Source organism: Melanostigma gelatinosum (assembly GCF_949748355.1).
Source record: "Melanostigma gelatinosum genome assembly, chromosome: 22".
In the NCBI taxonomy this organism is placed as follows: Eukaryota; Metazoa; Chordata; class Actinopteri; order Perciformes; family Zoarcidae; genus Melanostigma; species Melanostigma gelatinosum.
Genome location: NC_136655.1, coordinates 5,292,424 through 5,318,154, shown reverse-complemented (window position 1 = coordinate 5,318,154; position 25,731 = coordinate 5,292,424). Strand labels below are relative to the sequence as shown.

The 25,731-nt window shown below is 46.0% G+C and overlaps 1 protein-coding gene across 2 annotated transcripts in view; it reads right to left on the bottom strand.

Annotated features, from left to right (window-relative positions):
• anks1b (ankyrin repeat and sterile alpha motif domain containing 1B) overlaps positions 1–25,731 on the bottom strand; it is a gene marked incomplete at its 5' end in the record, with an annotated part of 143,479 nt that overhangs the window by 79,378 nt on the left and 38,370 nt on the right. For both annotated transcript variants that reach the window (XM_079294641.1, XM_079294642.1), the window contains 7 exons: positions 1,284–1,415; positions 5,642–5,826; positions 6,409–6,537; positions 7,960–8,061; positions 9,726–9,801; positions 14,480–14,623; positions 15,885–16,037. In XM_079294641.1, the coding sequence (XP_079150767.1) occupies positions 1,284–1,415; positions 5,642–5,826; positions 6,409–6,537; positions 7,960–8,061; positions 9,726–9,801; positions 14,480–14,623; positions 15,885–16,037 (921 nt within the window). The remainder of the gene's footprint in view (positions 1–1,283; positions 1,416–5,641; positions 5,827–6,408; positions 6,538–7,959; positions 8,062–9,725; positions 9,802–14,479; positions 14,624–15,884; positions 16,038–25,731) is intronic.

The following is a 25,731-nucleotide window of genomic DNA, read 5'->3' as shown; positions in this document are numbered from 1 at the left end:
GGCTGCCAGTATACAAGACAGAGGGTCTGTTGTGTTGTAAATGTCAGATGTCCTGCTGTTGGAGCCAGCACGCATCCCACCGCTATACACAATCTCCTCTGCACACACTTAACTGCACTTATATACAGAGCACGAAGGGCTTAGGGGGAGAGGGAGCAGGGAAGGAAGGAAGGAAGAAGAAAAGATGCAGCAGGAATACTAGGAAGTGGAGGAGATTCACACCCTGGCAGGTAACAAGTGGGAGAGGATCTCAAATCTTCACGAACTTAAATTTACAACTCATGCAATATACTGTACGGTATATATTGCAGTGGATATTCTCAGGTACAAAAGGTACGATGCACAATATTAAGAAAAGGTGAACTGAGCTTTCTCTTTATTGTTTTTCTCTTTCAGCTAATGAACATATTCTTTTGTCATGGCTGTGGAGCCACTTCCAAGCTGTCTTGTTGAGGCGATAGACTTTAAAATGAAACAATTCTCCCCCCCGTTCAGACTTTTGAAGCCCACTTTTTTGCCCACTTTTCCTCATGAAGGTGTTTGAAGGGTGTATACTGTATATATTTTTTTTATCAATGCTGTTATGAATTGTTGACATCAAAGACCAGAAGACAAATATCAACTCCACCTGAGTTTTCTGACAGAAAGATCAATGCTGCTTTTGGTCCTCTAAGAAATACAATACCAGCACTAAAAGTCACATTTATATTCCGCTGTGTATTCCTGTGCTGCTGCAATATTCACATTTACCCGCAAGGGACGATTATCCTTCAATGTGATCTCATTGTATCAGATATACCAGATCATGACCCCAGTCCGTCCCATGAAAAGATCAATCTGGAGAGCTAAGGACACATTTTGGAAAGTTCTGACGACAAGATAGAAAGTGAAGATGAAAGAGAACGAGCATGAGAGCACAAGAGACAGCGTAGTACCCGGCGCTGCCGGGAGAGCCAGTCTCGCTGGTGACGGCTCAACCGCTGCGTTCCCAAGGTAACCGGTAAAAGCATCCACTCAGAACAATGGCGATATAACTACCCTGTAATTTCACTGTAGTCGAGCAGTGAGTGTACGCATCCTTCTACACCATGTGACGAATGTATATGTTGATTATGAATATGAATTGCTACGATTATGTTGTATAAGTGCCATTAAGTGCACATTTTAAAATACGATGTAATGCAAATGAGCAGGGAAATTAGGTTATCTGTATATATGTGTGTGTGTGTGTGTGTGTGTGTGTGTGTGTGTGTGTGTGTGTGTGTGTGTGTGTGTGTGTGTACCTGTGATAGGCTGGAAAAGCCCAGGTTGCGGCAGCCGTTGCAGGGTGTCAGGGCCTCCCAGAATCCAGTGGGGCCGCAATTCTTTTCTGCCTCCTCCTCCTCCAGAGCCACAGCGAGAGGTGGGGTCGGCCGCTGTGTACACAAATAACAAACACAATTTGTGTTAAATCACTAGTTCACCAAAGAACAGGGGATAAAATAAAGAGCTGAAAAGAGAGATGATTTGATACTGATGCTCATTTTAGAAAAAAACACATAATTTAAAGTAGAGAATGCCTTCGCATTGCTGCTCTGGGAGCCACAATGAGTTAACCCGACAGGAGAAAGGTGCAGGAACAGCAGAACACACTTTATCACACACACACACACACACTGTGTCCTTTCCTGGGGCTCTTTGGCTCCCAGGAGGCAGGTGTGCGGATGAGCTCTGTGGCACGAGGTGTCACAGGACGCATACGGCCCACCTGATATCTCAGTGAACCACATAATGCGGCAAAGGACGCCGGTCACAGCAGATTACGCAGACGGATACCAGAGCATCGTCTGACGTGTAGCCTTAAACGAGGGGCAAAGGGAGAGCGCCGAGGGAGGTCTGATGATGATGAGAAAAATCATCTTTAGAACGAAGGTCTAAAAATAAGCAGGAGGGAAAAGAAATTAGGGAAAGAGGGAGAGGATTAAGAGAGGAGCATGAAGGACATGTTCGAAACAGGAAGAGGTGCTGGAACTGTGAGAAATGAAACCAAGAGGAGATACAGAGGGAGGGATGGACAGATGGGAAGAGCAAAAGAACAGCAGACAGAAAATGAGAACCAAAAGGTCACCAGTCGCTCCAGATTGCAAAGGGCCCTCTGCAACACGAGAATGTTGATCGATGTCAAACGTGATGAAGTCCACACACACACACACACACACACACACACACACACACACACAAACACAGCACTGTATGACTGCATGGACAACAGATATCCTTTCATTACAGTAAAATTCAGATATCAGCCAGTGTTCAATAAAAAGAACACTGTTAATAATTCATTACTGCGGACGAGCTGATCAATGTTCCAGTAGTTGTGCACGGGAAACCCTTGAAGGTATAGATTGTCATTTTGGGATTTTTTTCTACATCTAAAGATACTTTGAGGAACTTTGAACTGGTTATGAAACAGACTCAGTTGAATACTGATGCCTCCATATGAACTACATGAGGAAACGAGAGAGAAGATTGTCTGTTTCTTAATTGGTCCAAAAATCGGATTAATCCTGTGAGCTGAAACGACTCTATTGCAATACATTTCAGGCTCATCGTTGAAAGAAAAGAACATTATCTCTATTTGAAGCTTACCAATTGAACACATTTTCCCAAAGGTACGTCCCCACACATTCACAAGTTTTCCTGTTGCTGTGAAACACTGTCCACGTACTTTGTGTTTAGTACTAATTAGCAAATTCCAGCATGCTGAGAGGTTAAACTGAGACGGTAAACCTCGTAAAAATAACCTGCTAATGTTTTGTCACTGTAAGCATGTTAGCAAGCCGATGTTAGCATGGAGCTCAAAGCACCGCTGTGCCTGATTACAGCCTCACAGACTGTAAAACGTGGCTGTAGACTGTAGAGTCAACTGTGTTCTTTGATTTAAACACGGCATTTAACCCGCAGAGGCTTACGTCAAAGGAAATTAGTGATTGTTACAAGTCAAGCAACAGAAAATGAATCAACAAGCACAAACTGTAAAACATTTGCTGGTTCCAGCTTCTCAAATATGATAATTAGCTGCTTTCTGTTTTATATCATTGTAAATGGAATACTTTTGGGACTTGGACTGTTGGTCAGACAAACTAATTATATTTCCATACATTTTCCTGACTAAATTATGATCTGATAAATACATTGTATGGATTAAATACTCTTAAGTGGCAGCCTTTGTGTTTCTTTGAAGAATGGGAAAAGAAACTTCTTGAACATCAGCAGAAAATATTAGCGGTGATACTGGTTCAACCACAATGAACACACGTAGTATAGAGGGCTCATCTGAATACAGGACACGCACAAGCGTGCATTTCCATTATTGCTCGGTTTACACACAATGGGTACCAAGGCGTTACTGTGTGTGTGTGTGTGTGTGTGTGCGTGCGCTGTGTGCGTTTTGCCATGTTTTATTCATGTGTGACAGACACATTGAATCACATACGAATGGCTCCAGCCCCACGTACACACTGTGAATGTCAGTAATAGAATACAAATAGGTACTGTGAGAGAGAGAGAGAGAGCGAGAGAGAGAGTGAGAGAGAGAGAGCGCGAGAGAGCGCGAGAGAGAGCGAGAGAGCGAGAGCGAGAGCGAGAGCGAGAGCGAGAGAGCGAGAGGATGGATTGAGATAATTACATCCAAAACTAGAAAGGTGCACTCAGAGTGTAGATCCCCGCCAGGTGTGTCTGACCGCTGCTGTACTGTGTGATTGAATGAGTTCAACCCACAAATGGATAACCCCCCCCCCCCCCAAATCTAGACACTTATAGGCTGAAAGACTTTGTAAAACCCACTTCATTCAAACTCAAAAACAAGTGGCGACGCAGGGAATCCACTCTATAAGTCGTCGTATAAGACACCTCATACAGTCTAGCAAAACACTAAATTAAACTCACCAAGCTGTGTGCCGGTGTAGAAGCGGGTAAATGCCGGCGATGTAACGTTACTCAGCGCTGCGTTAACTGTTGAGTTGCCATTACTGGCCACCCAAAATATTATGCAGTTTGCTGCAGCAGAATGCGAGATTAGCCGTGGACAGACACAGAGGTGCACGCTCACTCACGCACGCAGTCACGCACGCACGCACGCGACCGCTTGCGTGATCCACCTGTCGGAGATAGTGAGCGGAGGTTCAACGAGCACGCACAGGTTGTGAACGCCCGCTGCACTGTACGCAGACATTCCTCGAGCCTTTTACAGAAATGGAGAAGATGATGAGCTATTGATCAGTGTCAAAATATGAACTCACTGGTGTGTGTGTGTGTGTGTGTGTGTGTGTGTGTGTGTGTGTGTGTGTGTGTGTGTGTGTGTGTGTTGCTGTAGGTGAGCGAGAAGAGAAATAGAAAGAAAAATTTAAACAGACATGCCATAAATAAGCAAGCGAGAAGCACAGACACAGACAAACACATTTCTTTGGATGCTGTGTGTGTGTGTGTGTGTGTGTGTGTGTGTGTGTGTGTGTGTGTGTGTGTGTGTGTGTGTGTGTGTGTGTGTGTGTGTGTGTGTGTGTGTGTGTGTGTGTGTGTGTTTGTTTGTGGTCTAAAGGCTCAGGTGCGGGGTCAGTGTGATAGAAGACCTCTGTGTCCTGCGGTCTGACTTCCTGGGCAGTGGAATTGAAAAAGCTGAGAGCCTCTCCGTCACGCTGCGCTGGCTGTTAGAAATAAACTGCAGCTGTGGTTCTGTGGTCGGCTAATACTGATGAAAGTCAGCTCTTTCATCTCCAAACTGGAATTCAAACCAATAAGGTCCAATAACGTTGAGTCAGTATTCCTCTCTGTGTGTGACTGAGAGAGGAAACAAGTGAAGTAGATTCTACTCACAATATTTCAGTGTAAAAGGCAGCTAATGAGAAGACGCGAGGTCAAGAAGAACACCGTCTGCCGGCTGTGAACGGCTGTTTGAGCACAAAACGTAATTACAATTCTAAACTAATTCAGGCGAACAACAAACAGTCGCTGCTGTTTCAACGCCGAGTGAACACTCAATTGGAGAAGTCGGCTCAGCTGCATCAGTCGATCTGATACTGCCCTCTGTTGTCAGGAGAGACAAAGTGCAAGCAAAGTACAAACACACACACACACACACATACATACAGTACTTACTATCTGGAGCCTTTGTGCTGTGACACAACAACCTCAAGAGAAAAACACTGATGCAGCAGCTGTGCATGTGCATGGTACTGAGAACACACCACAAGATTACGGTGTTTTTGTGAAGATATTACATGTTAAAATGACTGGAATTCATTTAAATGATGAGTTTGCACCATCTCTTTTTTGATCATTTCATCAAAATACAAAATATGTATTTTGTATAAACATGAAGTGGTGTTCAATATATTAGAACTATTTATTGAGCTCAAAAATAGCACAGTTTTTATTATGGCTGCAACTAAAAAATCTTAACTGAAAATCAGTTTCTTTGATGAATCAGTGAATTGTTTAGTCTGTAGTCTGCACAGTGAAACAACACAGAGAAGCATGAACGCCGTACATTTGAGAGGCTGAAACTAGTCGACCGCGATACCAATATTACCGTCGATTGATTCTTTGGTGACTCATTAACAACTTGACTTGACCAAAGGCCTTTCAATGCACCAGTCCTCTGTACCTTGACTCGAGTCAGGGTGCCGTTGGGTCGATCTGGGCGCTCCTCGTCTGAGAGCCGCCCGCTGCCGAAGCTGTCCATGGAGTGGGAGGAGATGGTGTGACAGAGCTCCTCGAAGGAGTAGTCCCTGTCCCGGCACTTTTTGATCTCGTGGAGCAGCTTGGACAGCTCACTTGTCACAGCATCATCTGGGGGAGAGGAGGAAGAGAGCCGAGTGGAAAGTAAGAAAAACATCCAGAGCTTCTTTAAGCATCGGAATGAAGCCAGTCCCCGGCACTGCTAGTACAAACGTGGCGAAGGAAATAACCCTAAAACAGACTGCACAGTAATCAAGAAGACGTTCTTTTTAAGATCCTGTTCGGGGGATTTATCACCAGACACAACTAATGGCTTCTGATCCAGGCAGAGAGCCGATCAGAGGGAGCTCAGCTTGCTGCAATGTTACATTCACAACACAGGGGGCAGCGCTGCACAGGGAAACAGAGCGGCACTTCAGAGCGGCAGTAACTGTGTTTCTCCACTAGAGGAGCTGCTCTCCGTGGCTGGATTTATGTGGTACTTGTTCCTCATAACCTCATGTTATGTTTTTTCCAATATGAGTTGTTATTTAACATCTATACTGCTGGTTTTTGTCACTTTCTCAAAAGGAAATCTCCCCCCACTTGGATTGGGGGAAGATTAACCCGAACCCAAAATACTTTTGAGCACCTTTATTCTCAGTGTAAACCCAATTATTGCGTAGTTGTTGTTGCATCATTGCGTATACTCACTCTTGTGTCTGAGGGAGGGGGAGGCGCAGGGCGAGGGAACAGAGGTTCGAGGTGCAGGGATGGGACACTTGCGAACAGGCTCCTCCTCCATGATGCTCATCTCCATCTCCATCTCGTCGATCATATATTCTGCAGAGAAATGGAGACAAACAGAGCCGAGTAAGAAGATGGAGGATGAGCCAATGAGAGAGAAGAGAGAGGGGAACATATGTTGAGGAAAGAGGAGGAAGAGAGAAGAGGAGTTTGGAGGAGAATGTGTTGGTGTGGGAGGGATGGGGGGGAGGAACAGCATGTCAGAGGCCTTTTTACTGGATCGATATAATAGCACGGCCATCAGCATTGGTCAACAGCTTGTGCTGCATTCAATTCACACTCTTCCCCGCGCCGCAAATCCACTCCGCAGCTTCTGCTAATAGAGCACTCTGCTGTTCATAAAAAAATGAATGTATTTGCGTGTATTTCTACCACTGTGTGTCTTGGCATTCAGCTGGACAATAATGACACACAACCATGTTTGCTTACAATTACAATCGCGTATGGGGAAGTGCATCAGAGTCATTTAATGCTCATTTGATGCCATTAAATTGCTTGACAGTTTTATTTCCCCTGTAGTCATTCGTCAGCAGAGGCACAGCTAAACTACTGCAAGTACCGGTACATAACCAGTTGTTGCTGGGCAGTAGAAAGTCAACTGTAAGTGAATTCAAACAGTCATACGAGTCATGCGCCGCAAATCTAATGAGAATCCACTCATAACGAGGTGCCTGTGGCAACCAGAAAGTCCCTCAGCTGGTACAATTCAGCAAATGAGAGGTCCTCTCCTCTTTGTGTGTGTCCTTCTCCGTCTCCTCTCCAACAGGAAATGGCATGCAGCTGATCTTTTCACCAAGTCACAGCTGTGTCCTTTTTCTCTCTCGCGATCTCGCTTTCATTCCTCGCTCTCTCACACACACACACACACACACACACACACACACACACACACACACACACACACACACACACACACACACACACACACACACACACACACACACACACACACACGCTGAAGGCCAAATCTCTCCTTTTTTCCCTGCGCTGGTTTGTTGAGATTAGATTTGGATGGCCGCGATTCCTCAACAATATCTGCTATCACATGGGATTTTGACATTTAAAAAAAGCTACATTCAAAATGCATAATTTAAGATTTAAAGATTTTTGAACAGTTCTTCCTCATCGCAATATCCTGATTTCACTGGAAACTCTTTAAATCCTGTTTCTTTGTGGCTTTGATGCCGCAGTCTGCAATAAGATGTGCTCGCCAAACATGCTCAACTTTCAGTAGCTGCCCAACAACGGTCACAATGGCAGACTGAGTCCACATACCAAAAATATATATATATATAGACTGCAGCTTAACATGTCTGCAGGAGTCATTCATTTGCCAAATGAAATCCTCACACCAACAACTACCAATTAGCAGAAAACACTTCTATTCCTGCGAATGCATCAATTCACACACATAAGTCCAAAAGTGTGTGTGTGTGTGTGTGTGTGTGTGTGTCTTACCTTGGATAAGAGCAGTGATCTGCTGGGATTTCGGTGCAGGATGCTCTCTCAGGATCTCCAGGGCTGTTCTCCCCTGGCTGTTTTTGAGACTGGTGTCGATCTCTGAGACACACACACACACACACACACACACACACACACATTGATACACATGAACAACGGGGCAACACAAGACCCATGACTTGGGGCGAACAAGATAAACCTTCTCATACTTTGCTCAAAGAACCTGAACTACAGACACAGACTGAGACCTGCTGACACACAGTCACAAAACTCCAGTCAGCAAAACATGAATTGCAGTCACCAGAGGACGGATGTGGGATTTTATGAACTCACGAAGACTCTTTACGAACAGCGGAATACGCTTTTCATCGAGTTTGTTGTTGAGGAGCACACACACTAAATCACAGGCAATGACACGATCATCAAAAACAAACGCACACAAACAAGAGGCTTACACACAAAGGACACACAAACAAATTCAATTGTGAGCAGAAACAAACACTATCTTTCTTCCACAATAAATCCCCATTCATCCGACTGTTAGCCTTTTTAATCCGTTCCTGCGCGCATGGGTCCAATTCAACACAAAAAAAAAAAATGGCATTCCAGTCACTCTGCTGGGCACCATGAAAGAAAAACGTCAAAAACTGAGAGAAAGCACATTTGGAACCTCATGTTTTCTCTCGTTCCTGCTTCCTTTTTTACACATCTAACACATATTTAACAGGTTTGTCACGTATATTTCCTCTCGTGTTTTGTGCATTCAAAAACCGAATAGAATGAATAATTAACTTTGATGCTTGATGTTATAAGACGTAAGATGAGAAGATCAATATCACTCATCTGTACAAGCTTACCAGCTGCCGGAGGGAAGTGTCATATTTACTCATCGAGAAGTCTGGTAAGCAGCTAGCCTGCCTGTGGTGACAAAATCAGCCCACCAGCTTCTCCAAAGCTCACGAATGAACAAGTTACATCTCCTGCGTGATGTGGTTGAAAGCTCCAGAAAAGGCCTCGACAAAAGCATTTCTAAGATTAGTTGGTCAGAAAAAAGTGCCAATGCTCATCAGTAAATCCAAAGATATCTTTGGTGCGCTGGTTGTGTATTTCAACATCCTGAGCTGTTTCCCTGCGTAGTTCAAGATGACCAATGAAAGGCTGTCTGCCCATCCTGCATCCCTGCGACTACCTCCCAACCCAAACACACACTATGTTTGAAGGGTTGTGTCGGGTTTGAGTTTAGTGAACCAGGACCCTTGTTGATCCAGGATGTTAATAAAATCGAGGCCAAAAGAGCATGGCCGCCCACAGGAAGTCCCACGGGAAACAGGAAGTGCTAAAGGAAAGCGGGTGGAGTGTTGGCGGCGGTATCAAAGAGTCAACAGTGTTCAGAATCGATCAGCTCTCAATACAAGAAGCGTTGATGAGCAAGATGGGATTTTTGTCACTTATCACCTTTGACCCATTTTCAAGTCGAGTGACATCATCATAAGGCGACATCACGCATCGTATCCTGTTGAACTTTCTGCGGCGACTCTTGATACAATTGAAAAAAAATGGCCAAAACAATAATAAAGTCGAAAGTCTTTCATAACAGTGCGACAGAATGCAGCAGACGGATGCCTGGAGTTCACCGGAGGGAAAATACAACAATCTGGAGAGGACAGGAACACCGTGGGCATCTAGCCCCAAGTCGAAATGAAAGAGAAAAACAAGGGAACGCACTGTTTCTTGTGTTTTCCAGGATGTATTTATAGACCCACCTGAGTCAAGCAGAAGGCGAACTACATCCATCTTCCCACAGAGAGCTGCCTCATGGAGGGCACTGCCATTCTCCGTCTAAGAGAGAGAGACACAGTGCGTGTTAATATTCCATTCCTTTAACAATTAAACACAGAGACAGGAATAGACACCAAAAACAGAAGTGGATCGGGAGGACCGGTAGGATTTACAAGAAAAGAAACAGCACAAGGATTAAAAGGGAGCAAGAAAAGAACATTTGAGAGCCTGTGTGGGAACGTAGATCGCCACGCGCCGGCCCGCATCAACCTCCGGTGCTTCTAACGGGGATATTACAGTCACGATGCAACACATGGAAAGTAGAGGGAGGGGGAGGGCGCTGGTAAGGTCGTCATCTTGGATCAGCAGCGATGCGAGAGACGATTATCAGAGCAACACTCAAGAGCCCCGGCGAGAGAGAAAGAGAACAGATGTTTACAATCAATTCGAAAAACATATTAGAAACACGTAAAAGTACAATGCCATACCATTCAGCAGCACCACAAGCAGCCACACTGGGATGCTCTTTAATACCCACACGACCAGAAACAAGCTTTAGTCCTGTGTGTCCCAATACATAGTATGTCAAAGGGAGTATGCCAAAACATACCAGGACGGTCCACTACATCCGGTCACGTTTTTGCAGAATGCAAGCCAACATGCGTCTCTCTGGCTATTCTGACCCACAATCCTTTGCGCGGCAGTTATATAAGCAAGCGGGTCAAACCTCATGTTATGAGGAAGTAGTATGCCCCAATTGAATGTGTGCTGCATGCAACATTACGTTTGTTAGAGCAGTAGGAGGATAAACGAAAAGACAAAAGAAAATGGTGATGAGACTAAATGCAGTTGCAGCTCTAAACCTTTGTGGGACATCATGTTTCTATATGTCTCAATAACATGCTGCCCTGTGCACCTGGCTTGAAGCTAAAATCCCCACCAGGAAAGATTTGAACCTGAATCCATGCGTACACACATCCATGATGAACATTGTTTTTAAATCCTACTCACACACACACACACACACACACACACACACACACACACTCACTGAGCAACATACATATGCTGATTCCATCACATCCTTCACGGCTGGCTTCCTGACAACACAGATGAAATCCTGGACCGAAGAACCAAACCCCCCCAGCCTCAACGAAGACAAATTATCTGGACGACAGCCAGGTGCGCTGATAGGCTGCCGGGGAATTCAACTCAGCGCGACGCCGAACCAGACATACGCGCGAATACCAAACTTACCGAGGCCGCTCCGTTCCCTCTGCGACAAAAAGCGCCATCGGACGGCATGTACGCCAGATGCAGCCGCTCCTACGTCCTCAAAAGGTCAAACGTCAATCATCCAGTGCTCTTTTGGGGGAGGTGCACATCCCAGTGGTAAACAGATGAGTGGTCACAGCTTCGTTGACTGCATCAAACTGTGGAAGTTTAGCCAAAGGATAGTTTTCCCAAATACAAGTGAGAGGAGGTGGGAGGGCAGGAAATGATCCACCCCCCTGTTCCCACACACACACACACACACACACACACACACACACACACACACACACACACACACACACACACACACACACACACACACACACACACACACACACACACACACACACACACACACACACACACACACACACCACTTGCCTTCCTAACCTCTCCGGCCCCCCTCTGCGGTCATCTCTATACCACTTCCCGTGCCCCCATGCCGATTGTGCAATGATGTCACGAGGAAGCGAGGCAGGCGATTTCTCACTCTCTAAGAGCTTCTGGGAATTGAACGGCGGACGACTTCCTGTTTCATGGCTGCTGGCAGAAATGTAGCAGTCGCTGTTTGCGTTGAATGTAAATGCTCAAGTCCACTTTAGCAGAGGCAGTCTAGTGTGTTTATGTGCGAGTGTGTGTTTGTACTAAACTTTTGCCCCGTGTTGTTGGCTACCTGCCCGCACTGGCAGCAGGTTCCTCCATAGGGACTTCCCCTCATTATTATGGAAACATTCAGAGAACGAGAGAGAGACACAGAGTGAAAAGTGAGTGACGGCGCTGCTTCTATAAATTATTCATTCACACTCAGAGAGACCTATATATATGGCTTGACTCCAATTACTGACCTGTACGAGCGTTCTCTCTCACACACACACACACACACACAAAGTGCTTTCCACTTGTGACAACTTACAAGGTGGCCATCTGTGAGTAGCCCACAGTGTCCAGTCTGTGCTGTCATCAGCAAAGCTCCAACACACAATACTGCAGTCAGAGAGTATATTCTCATCATGGGAGACGAATGCCAGAATACACATTTTGTTTCCGCATTAAAAGCGTCAGACTTTCATTTCAGCATGTCGATGTCGCCATTTCTACGCATCATTTTCGGCCAGAAAGACATTTACCAACTTGGTAAATTGCAGAGGAAGATGTGAGGTTTCCAAGGTCACAACAAGAGAGGCAGAGAGAGATTTGCAGCAGTGTGTTATGGCTGGGAGAGGACGAGGCGAATCGAAGGCGTGTAGTGTTCATCTCCACTTGACACATGGAGCCCGAGGCCAAATCCCTGCAGAGAAACACAGCCCTGCTCTTCAGATCATGCACACACACACACACACACACACACACACACACACACACACACACACACACACACACACACACACACACACACCGTGCAACAAGGACAGAAGGCAAAGAAGATGGGCGCAATGCCGCTGAGTCATGCATCTCAGCACCAGAATGACTCCCATATATACACCAGGTCAAGTTGTTCCCGTCTTTCTGGAGATAAAACAGACACAACAATATCCACTAAATTCTCCAAACTGCCGTTGCAATACGTCCGTGACAGATTTGATCGTATCCCGAAGGGGCAGAGGCACAATGTGACAAAGTGTTCTCGCAAACGGATTTGTTTCCTTGCAATCACAGACAACGCTCAGCAGAAAGGCCTTTCACATACTGTACATCAACTGTACTCACACAGCCAGGGAAAGGAAGAACGCGGCATCTGCTGCGCCATGTGTCCTTGTAGCAAATGAACACGGAGTCAGTTCAGATTCTGACAACAGCAGAAGTGAACTTCAGTCACAGCTACACTTTCAGGACGATACAAACTCAGACTCTAAGCAGCTTTGAGAGTCTTTGAGTCTGGCGGAGCACCGAAAACATTTGTTTACTGGTTTTCCTTAAATCCTTTGTGATCACCGAACAGAACTGACTGGAGAAGAGAATCTCAGTGTGAAACAGACATCCACAGGTTCACAGATTCCTAATGCAGATGAAGTGAAGTGTGTGTTGGTTACTGCATTGGAAGACACATACATACAAACTTAAGACTTGTTGGAGTTGTGAGACCTTGCGTCGGCACAGAAAGAGAGAATTCGAGACACTTCTTGACCTCGTAATGATCCGTCGCATATGCTTTTTACTACAACCAAAAGCAAGGTTCACTTGCAGTTGGAGCGCCTCAAAGACGTGACAGAAAAAACAAATGTCTTGCAATGTGAAGAATCAGGAAGGACTCAATTCAAATGGTCTGATAAATACAGCACAGGGCTGTTTGTCTACACTTAACGTTTAAGACAAGCGAGCAAAGTCAAACAGTTCGTCAGAGGAAATCGCCTCGAGAGAAAGACGACAGCGTTGGAGGAAGCAGCAAAGCGCGGCTGTCTTTTGACAAGGCCTCACAAAAACAAATGGCCCAGAACGGGTCGGGACAAAGCTGCGTTCCGATCGCACGGAGAACTCGGAACACACGATTCAGACTAAATGTAAATGAACGAGGATGACAGAAAGTGAGCAGTAGTGATGCACCGCGGACTGGACGCGACTGTATTTCCTCATGTAGTGTGTGTAGAGAGGACCTCTCAGGAACAGCCTGTCCCCTTCCTCCTCCTCCTCTTCGTCCTCCTGCTCTTCCTTCTCCCAATCAATTATTCATCCCTCTCCATCACCACACCATGGGAGGCATGCACCGCATAGACATGCTCTCTGAGACACACACACACACACACACACTTTCAAAAAGAAGGCTATGCCAAGCATTTATGCCTGTGGTGGATTACACACACAGAAAACAAAGCCGTGCTGTCTTTCATTGAAAACACAGCGTCTAAAATATTCACTTCCAGCCGAGATGAGAGGACGAAGGAGATTCAGAGTCGGGGATTTTTGAGGTTTAATCACGTGACGCTTGATTCTGTTTAAGAACTACAGGCCAAAAAAATATTTAAATCCTTCCTGCATCTGCACAGTAAATGTGTACACATGTCCGAAAGAAAGATTTCACACCAAATCACAATGTCACAAATTATTCCGGGAAATTGTGTTCGCCGTGAACCAAAAACAGTGATGTTTCCAAAATTGTTTATCTGTACATTTCACAGGCAAAGTGTCTAAAAATAATAAAAAGTCTCCACAAATCTTGACGTGAGCAGTTTACATGAGAACTACTTCCTGTTTAAGACATCTTCCAACTGTCAAATTAAAAAAGAAAGAACCAACAAAAGGCTCGGTGGAACCGCTTCCATGCCGATCCTGTTGTAAACAGATATTACAAACAAGCTTTCAAATGCAATTTTATCAAAAGGAAAATGGTTTGCGCTGAGCAAAAAACTGAAAAGGAAAAAGCTATTATTTTGTCCGTAAGGCTGCTATAATCTCTGCCAGAAATCTGTTTAATCCTTGGATGCTGATATAGGCCACTAACAGCTAAGAGCAATGAATGTTGTCTCACCACACAGTTGACGTCCATGCCGGCCTCCAGCAGGGTCTGGACGGTGCTGTGGTGTCCGTTGCGTGCAGCCAGGTGAAGCGGAGTGTGTCGGCGAGTGTGGCTGGTCATGAGGTTGGGGTGAGCGCTCGCCAACATGCGCACCACCTGCGCACAAAAGCAGAGCCATATGTCAGGGAGAAAAACAGCAAAGTTTGGAGAAACTAGGCCACGAGTCACCTTTTTGTGACTTTTTTTAAAAGACAAATCACAGCAAAAAGTTTTCCAGAGAAACGGTAAATATTTTTGTCGCCCCTTAGAATTTAGTTCTAACTTATAGCTTCACCAGTCAACAATGCTGGTGTCCTGCGTAAAGCGTTGGGAGGATGGTGTCTGTTTCTAGCCTTTACGAAACCAAAAACACAAGACGAAAAGTGTACGCAATGATTTAAAAGGTGCGTTTGTCTGCTTTCACATGAACTGCAGATTACAGCAGGTGCAGCTAACAAACCCGATACTAACCTGGTGTCACAAAACTCAAAAATAAAAGAGTTTTCAACCAACTTTGATTTCCAAGTTAGCTATGACTGATAAAAATCTGTGTTAGTTACACCTCCGTGCAGCAGCACACCACAGGGATTTCCCTCCATTATTATGCAGAGAGGGAAAGAGAGAGATAAATTATTCATTCACACTCAGACAAACCTGTATTGCTCGACTGCAATTACTCACTACCTCAGCAGAGAGAAAGTGTGATTGCATTTGAACATCAGCAGGCACTTGTTGCATCTTACCGCGAAGCTACCCGTGTGATGCGTCTGTACGTTTTCTCACATTTCTCAAAAAAACTAAAAGGGGCAGTTGTAAAAAGAAATGTGCGCTTGTCTGCCTGTCTATAGCAGCACAGTAAGTATTTGAGAAAGTCTCTCTTTTTCATCGCATATCTGCCATTTTTAAATGAATCCACGACTCCCAGTTTAGAGCAGCTCTCATGCCACTGTGGTCCCTCACCAGCTTCCCACCCTGTTAACACTGCCAGTCAATTCCCCCTTTGTGCCACGTTAACCGAGTTGACCTTTTATATGACTTTTGCAGGAGTTGCAATTCAATTTTCATTGTAAATTAAATGTTATTGGGGACACGCTGACTTTGTTATAACTTTCAAAAAGCTTCTTTATGGAGATTTGAGCTTCTCCCCTGTGGACGCAGCAAAAAGGTCAAGTCCAAGAGGATGAGGAACGACTTCATCTCTCTCTTCTATCTGTTAAATCGATGAGTCCTCCAGGTGAAACTGAAGGTTTAACTCAAATAATGACGGGATGTACTCCAGGTTAAAAGTCATGTTGTCTTTTGGAAAAACCCTTTCCAAACTTTTGCATTAAATACATGTTATTTCATTCATAAAACTTATATATGCGTTCTCACTGACCTGCAGGCGTCCATACAGCGCTGCCAGGTCCAGAGGGGTCTCCTGTTGGCTGTTTCTCATGGTGGGGTCGGTCAGCTCCTGAAGCAGCACTGAAACCACCTCAGAGTGTCCGTACTGGGCTGCACAGTGAAGCGCCGTTTCCCTCTCATGGTTCTGCGGGAGAATGAAAGGGAAGGATTGATCGACAGAGGGTAAAGGTGAACGATGAAGAGTGGGCAGGGTGTGCGAGCGCCGTCAGGGGAAATCTACAGCTCCCTGTCCGTGAAATAGAAGAGACATGGTCCAAAGCAAAGGCGTTTTCCTCAAACAACCGAGCCCGTCAGCCTCCAATCGACATAATCAGAAGGAACTGAATGTCTGTGTGCTACATTTCAAATCATCGAGTCGTGTTCCAAGTTACCGTCCAAACTGCTGAGTAATATATTTAAATTCAGTTTGAACCTCATGTGCGCAGACATAATTGTAGTATTTGTCAGTAATGCAGCTTCTCCGAATGAAGACCTTCTAATTGTGACTATTTTGTGACTCATCTGTTTAAACACAACCCTCCGCTTATAGGCGCCCACAGTTCTTGTGACGCGTTACCGCAAATTCATGATCATGTGGGAAAAAACGGATGCTGCCAAACTCTGACAATCACAAATATCAAAGTCAGACCTCTGTCATGAGACGCAGCCACTTTGGTCCAAAATGCCTCAGAGAGAAGTGTGTGCGTTTTAAAGTCTGAGCGGCTCTCATGTTTAGAGGAGCTATGGCCATTTTCTGGTCCTCCAGGGGCCCCTTAGGACGAGAGCCTTGTTGGCGGTCCCTGGGGTCCTACAGTATATACTTGAAAATAGATACGCTGGCACCTATATATCGTCGATAGACGTACACGTGATGGAAGCACATACTGTGTGCATTTCGGCTTCTGAGGATATTACCGAAGGGGGAGAAAGGAACGTTCCAAAAGGGCATGAGTGTGTAGCTGTGTTGTTGCTGGCGTTTGTCCAAGAGGGAAACCTACATTTTAAGGAAGCTGCTGACATTGAACACCAGGTGATGTAACATTTAGAGTGGAAAAAGGGGGGGGTAGGGGCCGGACAAAAGCAAGAGGAGACAGTAGGAGAGGAGGCGGTAAAGAGGTAGAGGAACTAAAGGAATTATTTAGAACGAGAGAGAAAGCAGGAACCTGTCCCACAACAACTAACGTCAACAGATCAAAGACATCAATCTCTGCTAGTTTTGAGTGGTTATTGAGTTATACACGATGTAAAATAACGTATACAGGGTTCACTGCAACACTATCAAGTCATTTTGTGCTCTGTGATCGAGTCCTTAGCGTTTTCAATAAGTGGCAGAAGCACGTTCAAGTTATCCGGGGTGTAAGAAGATGTGCCCGAATTCTGAGAGGCAGCTGTTCAGCTTTGTTGTTTCCATCGACAAATCCATATGAGAAATGGCAAGAAAGCGTGAACGACATTGACAAAGCTCAGCTATACAAGACACGTCGACATGTTTCTTTGATCTTCGTAAAGAAAAGTTGAGTTACTGCGAACATGTCGACTGAAAAAAAAATAAACGTCTACGGAACAAATTTGTAATTCGCCAAAACAAAATAATCCCGCTGCCAACAAGAGCGAGAAACGGTGAACATGAACGGATCACATGAAACGTATGATACAGGTGATTATTAAGTTGCTCTCTGAAGGCCAGCTCACCTTTTTCATATGATCGACAGTTGATGACATTCTGTCTCATGCTTCAACACACAGACACGCCCCTCCCCCCCTTCCCTCTCATGCCTCCATGATAAATCAGCATCACCACACTCTGTTGCTCATATCTCATCTCACGCCTTTCCTTACGCTCGTTCTCCCCCGGAGCCTCGCCCTCCCTCTCCCCCGCTCTCCCTACATGCACCCCTCTGAGCAGTGAGTGAGAGAGATGAAGAGACACTGTTTGTGTGACTAACGGAGGAAAATGAGCCCCGGTACGAAGACACGCGTTACACTCGCAGCAGAAACACCAACAAAACGTGCCCTCCTCCTCGGGGATCGCACACCCCTCCAGTGATGGCACAGTGGGAGCTTCCAGAGCAGGTCTGATGACTGCAGGTCCACTGTGCTGTAAGCACAATAATCACACACTCGTGCACACTGTAATTCACATTCATCACCGGTGTAATTGTTGGTTTGCTTTATGTTTAATAAGCTCCATTTGCTCCGTTCCTGTATGGATGTTCTACTGTGAGACTATTTTCCACTGGAGTGACTTCCTCTTCACCAAGGGATCATTTAAGTTTCATCTTACCTAATTTATCATATGTACCGTTTTCTTCCCAGAGTCCCGAACCACCACATATGCAGCGCAATCAGTCATCGACAGTGTTAGGAGTAGAGTAGCGATGCAGTGGAGGATAGAGCATTCATCTGTGAAAGGTTAAATGCTACAGCACCTGGAAGAAGATGTTCAACACCCCGTAGGTTATGTATTTATAGTCATGTATTTTCACCATGATATACTTCGAAGCAATGAAACTAAATGAAAACAAGGTGGATGATTACATGTGTAGCCTATAGAACCTTTACACATACTGACGTTAACTGATCAAAATGAACCTTTAACAATATCCAGAACAAGAACAACTTGGATCTAGTTGTCGTCTAGAAACCTTTTTTCGGCTCCTTAAAATCGAGCAAACACCGTCTCCCCCGGTTGCATATTTCCCGCCTCTCTCTGGACCGTCACACACATCACACAGGGTTGGCACGGAGCGAGGCCATCATTTCCCAGCGGATAATACGACCGTCCTCGGGAAAATTAATTCTTTGTCGACGAACACGCATACGACTTCGACGACGATTTTGAGCATGGCGGAAAGTATCCGAGGACGTGGATACCTAACCAAGTTAGACGATGTATATTGATATTGATTATATTCATATTCCTGGTATCTTATTTTGCTGCTTGATACTGTTGATACTGCGTGTTCGGAGTGAAACCACAGTCAGATTGATGTATTTGAATAATTGATGGTGTGAGGAGGTAATTATTCAGTAATGCAACGATTACAGAGAACACACAAGTCCTGCTTTTGTTGTCCCGTTAATCATCCAGCAAACACTCAGATCCGGTTGGGAACTAATGTATTAAAAAGGAATTTAGGAGGATTAGCAGTTTTTGTTCTTGTGGTTTAAATGTTTATTATGAGGAAAAACGTGGGGTTCAATTCAAGCTGCTGCACTGACCTTGGAAATGATTGTTTCACCAACAATGTTTCCAACAATGAACCCTAAAGAGCTCAGAACAATTCAAAATGTAACAATTACCGTTCCTTGACAACTGAGCAACTCCATCGGCTAACGAAGGTCATGTGACACAATCGACAGCTCCGGAACAGAACATGAGAGAATGGTGAGATTGTTTCGTCAACATTTTGGTTATCAACATTTGGATCACGGATTATGCCTCCAACAGGATGATAATCACTACATTTGAAGATTCCACACAAAAACAAGCACGTGGATGTAATGAAGCAAACCATCTCAGACACACACACACACACACACACAACACGGATATGAAACCACTGGGACGTAGATTGCAGACATTGTTGGTGCCGCCGCTGTCTCGCTCTGTCTTTGCAGCCTTTGTCAGTCCAATCCGCTGTGCCTCACGCACCCAGCTTTAGATAGGGAGAAACGCAACTCCCACACAGAAAGGAGGAGAGTGACAAAGAGATGAACAGAGACACAGAGTGACAGGACGAGGGAGATGGAGAAGAAGAAGAGGAGAGAGAGAAAATCCCTCCATGTTCTCAGAGCCAGCTATACATTTCCATTACGCTCGCTCTGACAGCTTCCCGATATCATCTAGCACTCTGTGTATTGTTGCTGATTGAGCCCTGAGCAACAGCCATCTACTAATGACCCATCAGCAGGCATGGCAGCGCATTATTGACATGCCCATACAAATGGATGTCAGTGCACATATGGCATTGATTCACAGATAATGGTCATAAATATAAAACGCACGTAATGAAAAGTATCTGCTTGTCCTCCTTACGGGGACGGCTGCATGGTTTTTACTGGTGTTTGAGGAAGAATTTGTTCGCATTTTACCATGATACATGTTTACCATCCATGCAGCACACACAGAATCTGCTTGAACACTCGTAAACACGATCGGTGTTAGTTAAGTTCACCCACACGGGACCAAACAAACGGCCGTCGCAAACAAGCCACGCTTATCCGACGGGCCGGGGCTGAAATGGAACCAGAGCGAGTGAAGCGCAGAGGTATTTGTTTGAACACACAGCGTGTTAATGCTGACGGACCGATATGCAGGATGAGCTTCGTCTGCTTTACGGCGTCTCATAATCCCAGCAGCTCAGCGCGCTGCCTTGGGGACAGCTGGGTAAATAAACAGAGACGGGAAAAACACCGGACTAAACAAAGCTAATGTATTTTTTTATCCTGATATGTATTATTAAAATGACCATCCTTTGTTTCAGCCATAAAGACATTGTAAAATGTGTCAAGAAAACGATGAATGAATTCGGAATCTTTCAGCACATCACGCAGGAATAAACAGTAAAGACTGAGAGGTGAGACGAGAAGGAGCTTCCTTTACTTTAGCCTTAAACGACGGGGAGATGGAGAAGAAGAAGAGCAGTTCTTATGAGAGCGAACATGGAAAATGCACGAAATACCCGAGGCCAAGAGGAGTGAATGCAAAAGAGAGCTGTAGGCGATGTTTGAGCAAGGACTTTTTCCCAGGCCGCTTTCTCGTAGTGTTCCCAGCGTCGGGAAACACATGGTTTCATTTCCATGTGTGGTAGCAACTTGTGTGCATGATGGGGCATGAAATTACCACCAGTGTCACACACACGCAGAAAGACATTCGTGGAAAACACACAGCAGGCTGAGCAACCTTCATGGCCTTTTACCTTTGTCTTAGCTCACACAGCCTCTGGACTCCCAGAAGGCCGTGCGGCACCTGGAGAAAAAGCCTAGTGTAAGTATGTCATGCATGCGTGTTCGTTCACACATGCACACGCCACATTTGTGGCACAGATGACGCAACGCTCCTTCTAAGCTCTCTTATTATCTCCCTTGATTCTGTGCTGCTGATCTCCGGCCTCTTCCTTTAAGAGGGCGAGTTAGGAAACATAGAAGGACAAGAGGGGAGAGAGTCCTTCTGTTTATGGGAAAGAAAACATTCCGGGGGTATATCTGCAGCACAGGGGGACATACTTGACCTAGTCAGTCACCCACACACACAGAATAACTCTTAAATTGACGAGTCCAGAGGCCCCGAACAGAGGAAGCCCAGAGGTTGTTCTGCTGGTTCTCTCTCTCTCTCACACACACACACACACACACACACACACACACACCACATCTGCTCTACATCCCTCAGCTGTCCCTTACCCTGTCACGGTCAGGCACAAGCTAAATAATCGATATAATCCAGCTGTGCTGTGGGCAATTGCCTCGGGGTAAAATGTGTCTTCATTAGTCGGTCAACACAAGTGCTGCTGGTTTAAATCCTGGGGCCAAAGAGTCTCTGAGCAAGGGACACAGCTGGCTTACACTGAAATTAAACTGAAACTTGCTTGAGGTCTTTGTTTTTGTTGTAGAGTTATGTGTTATGTCGCTGCATAAATACGGGACATGAAGTTGTCAAACAACCACATTCACATTATTCTCTTCATTGCATCTACAGTGTGTTTGCTTATTAGTCATCAAGATGTGATTTGTGCCACAGCAGCGCTTTTGAACGCGATGCTTTTCAGTGGCCGATTCTCAGATGTTGGAGCATCCTCGAATGCACGAGAAGTTTCTCAAGATGGTTATTCTGAAGACGTGGCTCAGCGGTGTGTACAGAGGACACGTCTGCCAGATGAGGCAGGTGGAACTGTCGACCACTTTATAGGATGATGTGCCACTCTGTGACTTCATCATCATTTCTTAAAAATGCTAATGTGAGTCATGAAGGCCAAAGGAAGAATGATGAGCTCCAAGTGCGCAAAAGATAAAATGTCATTACTCTCTTTAGTACGTAGCTCTTGACTTGGCGCTGGGTACTCATAATGCCTTTTAGCAAGGTTAGCCCTGTTGCCCCTGAGCAGCTGACTTACTCCTTTTTATTTCTCTAAAGTCCAGACGAACCCTCACTTTACTGTTTTAGAAATGTAGAATGAGTAAAAACACGCACCGGGTGAAGGCTCAGTCGCTCCTATCGCTCTCATCATTTTCAGTTCAATACAGGAAACAGACGCGGTGGGACTCGAGGATCCTTTAAAGGGATGTGATGATTTATGACCAGCTGTCTAGGAAAACAGGTCAGAGGGGAAGCTTCTTCCTCTTTATTTGAAAGTTAATTCCAGCTGCTCCCGTTTGCAAAAACTGGACTACGGAAGTTAATAAGTTCATGCTAATATGAACTTTGAATTGATATCACACAGTATGTAATAATCATCTTCTCCAGTCAGACTGCCTCAACCGTCTCCACCTCTCTCTCACACACAAACACAGTACAGCCGAGCACACTTCCATGGTGCTCCGATAGTCCGGGCCTTCGGTGATGGCGAATCCCTTCTATTGTCGGGTTTAACGGTCTCTTCGTGTGGGAGATCCACACTTCTCGGCAGCCTCCGTAGGGCGTTGGAGGATCGGCAGACTCCGTGGGGCGTTGGAGGATCGGCAGACTCCGTGGGGCGTTGGAGGATCGGCAGACTCCGTGGGGCGTTGGAGGATCGGCAGACTCCGTGGGGCGTTGGAGGATCGGCAGACTCCGTGGGGCGTTGGAGGATCGGCAGACTCCGTGGGGCGTTGGAGGATCGGCAGACTCCGTGGGGCGTTGGAGGATCGGCAGACTCCGTGGGGCGTTGGTGGATCGGCAGACTCCGTGGGGCGTTGGAGGATCGGCAGACTCCGTGGGGCGTTGGAGGATCGGCAGACTCCGTGGGGCGTTGGAGGATCGGCAGACTCCGTGGGGCGTTGGAGGATCGGCAGACTCCGTGGGGCGGTGGAGGATCGGCAGACTCCGTGGGGCGTTGGAGGATCGGCAGACTCCGTGGGGCGTTGGAGGATCGGCAGACTCCGTGGGGCGTTGGAGGATCGGCAGACTCCGTGGGGCGTTGGAGGATCGGCAGACTCCGTGGGGCGTTGGAGGATCGGCAGACTCCGTGGGGCGTTTGAGGATCGGCAGACTCCGTGGGGCGTTGGAGGATCGGCAGACTCCGTGGGGCGTTGGAGGATCGGCAGACTCCGTGGGGCGTTGGAGGATCGGCAGAATCCGTGGGGCGTTGGAGGATCGGCAGACTCCGTGGGGCGTTGGAGGATCGGCAGACTCCGTGGGGCGTTTGAGGATCGGCAGACTCCGTGGGGCGTTTGAGGATCGGCAGACTCCGTGGGGCGTTTGAGGATCGGCAGACTCCGTGGGGCGTTTGAGGATCGGCAGACTCCGTGGGGCGTTGGAGGATCGGCAGACTCCGTGGGGCGTTGGAGGATCGGCAGACTCCGTGGGGCGTTTGAGGATCGGCAGACTCCGTGGGGCGTTTGAGGATCGACAGACTCTGTGGGGCGTTTGAGGATCGGCAGACTCCGTGGGGCGTTTGAGGATCGGCAGACTCCGTGGGGCGTTTGAGGATCGGCAGACTCCGTGGGGCGTTTGAGGATCGGCAGACTCCGTGGGTGTCTCCGTAGGTGTTTGAGGATCGGCAGACTCTGTAGATTCTTGAGGATCATCACACACTCCCACAATAAACAAAAACAGCTGTGAATAGGAACTACTGGGACCAATTAGGCAGTAAACAGTGGGCTGGAACTGGTTTACCGCCAACTAATAACATCCACTAACCTTCATTAATCCACTATTGGCTGCAGCGTTCAACTGGCCCACCTACACACTTCCCCTTCTTCTCTTTGCATCAATTTCCCCCCCCCCTGTTTTTTCCTTTCCACCCTCAAGACCTTTCACACTCATTGCAGCTCCCTCCTGCACCCTTTTCCACAGTCTCGTGTTGCTATTTGTCCCCCTATGTACAAAAGGTGAGCACTCATGTAAGAAAAGAGCACATTATGAAGACACGTAACAGCGTGTCCCTCTGGAGAGACACTCATGCACTCAACCTCTGATGGCTTGCTGCTGTGTGTCTCGGTGATGGGTGTGAGCGTGTGTGGGATTCCGTACATCAACCTGACTAATGTATGCAGGCTCTGCTTTCTACAGCAGACGAGACAGACAGCGGGAAGATATGGAGCTCAGGTGTCGTAAACACACCAACGCCTCGTAAATCTTGCATTCAGATTTATGCCCACAAGCCGAGAACAACTGTATCACATCGACGACACATAACTGTAAGACCACTGTACGAATATGCATCATACGGGCATTATGAAATACACAGGTACCATCATTTAAAGCCGGTGCTACACCGGTGTTCTGCAAAATGCAGTGCCTCTCTCGTAAGGCAAAAATAAACGCTGCACCTTTAAGAATGTGAAAGCGCGGTCCTGCTGGAGTCTTTGTGCGTTGCTGGGTCCGTGTGCAACAGTGTGAGACACAGCAGAGGCTTCTGAATCTGAGCTCTGTAGCATTTCCACTGGTTCTCATTATACAGAAGGAGAGATGAAAAGTGATAATAACAGGGCAGATAAAACCAGTCATTTCCAGCCCGTTGATAAATAAGGCGCAAAATGAGATGCATGATACAAAGAGAGATATGAGGAAAGCTGATCAGTGTAATTAGCTGATTTAACTGGTGAGGTGTCATGTGAGAATGTAAAACGCTTCCTTACCCCAATACAAGCTGACTTCCAGCCTAACCAGTGGGATTCTGTACGATCAGAATATCTACGCGTCATGGGAAATGGTATTATTATCTCTTTTGCTCTCAACTGTATTCACTGCCAGGACAAGTTTTATTAATGCAGCGTTTCACAATAATTATGTGAATTTGCACAGACATTTATGAAATTCAAGCTCAAGTCCTTTATTTGTCCCCGAGGGGCAAATGGTTGTGCCGCAGAAGCAATAAAAAAAACAGAGGAAGGACATGCAAGATAAAAACCACACATATCAAATCACACTGGATAACAAAAACACTGGTGAGGACCGGAGGGCAGGAGTTGAAGTTCTAAGTTCAAGGGGACATATATGATGGATTGGACCTCCTTTGACAATTTCACTGCTGACTTTTGTTAATGACCTTTTCTGTTTGAGGTTGATGGATGCATACTAGCAAATAAAGGAAAACGTGTAAACCGACTCAATAAAATATTTATAAAACAACGTCATCGGGGATCTGTGAATCTGAAACTTGGCTCGCTTTCTCAGACAAAAGAAGAAGAAGAAAAAAGAGGCTGCTGGCCTTTCTCACTCAGCACATCTGTATTCCTATCAAAGGTCAACTTCATGTCAATTGTGGCGCCCAACTACTACATCTTGTCTGTTAATTACAGTTTGCAGGAGTTGGGTGGTGACGTCTGATATCAACGCACCTGTCCTTGGTTCTTGTCACACTGACGTTCGTCGGCCCTTCGTTTCTCAATAAACTAAAAACTGTGATGCATTGTATCTTTGCGTATGTTGTGTATGCAGCAAGTAACACGCTGAGTTTTTATGTGCATACCCCACCAAATAATCGAGACGGCATCAGTCTTGTAATCAGTCTTGCCTCCTACACATAAACAGAACGTTATTGTAGAAAAAGGAAACACAGATGCACTAATGACCTGCTGCACTTCACCACCAAAATAACTGGAATGTTTTGCACGGCGTATCGCAAACTAAAAAAGTCAAAACACGTGACATGTACTCTATATGTTCCATGGGCAACATACAAGAGCACACACAT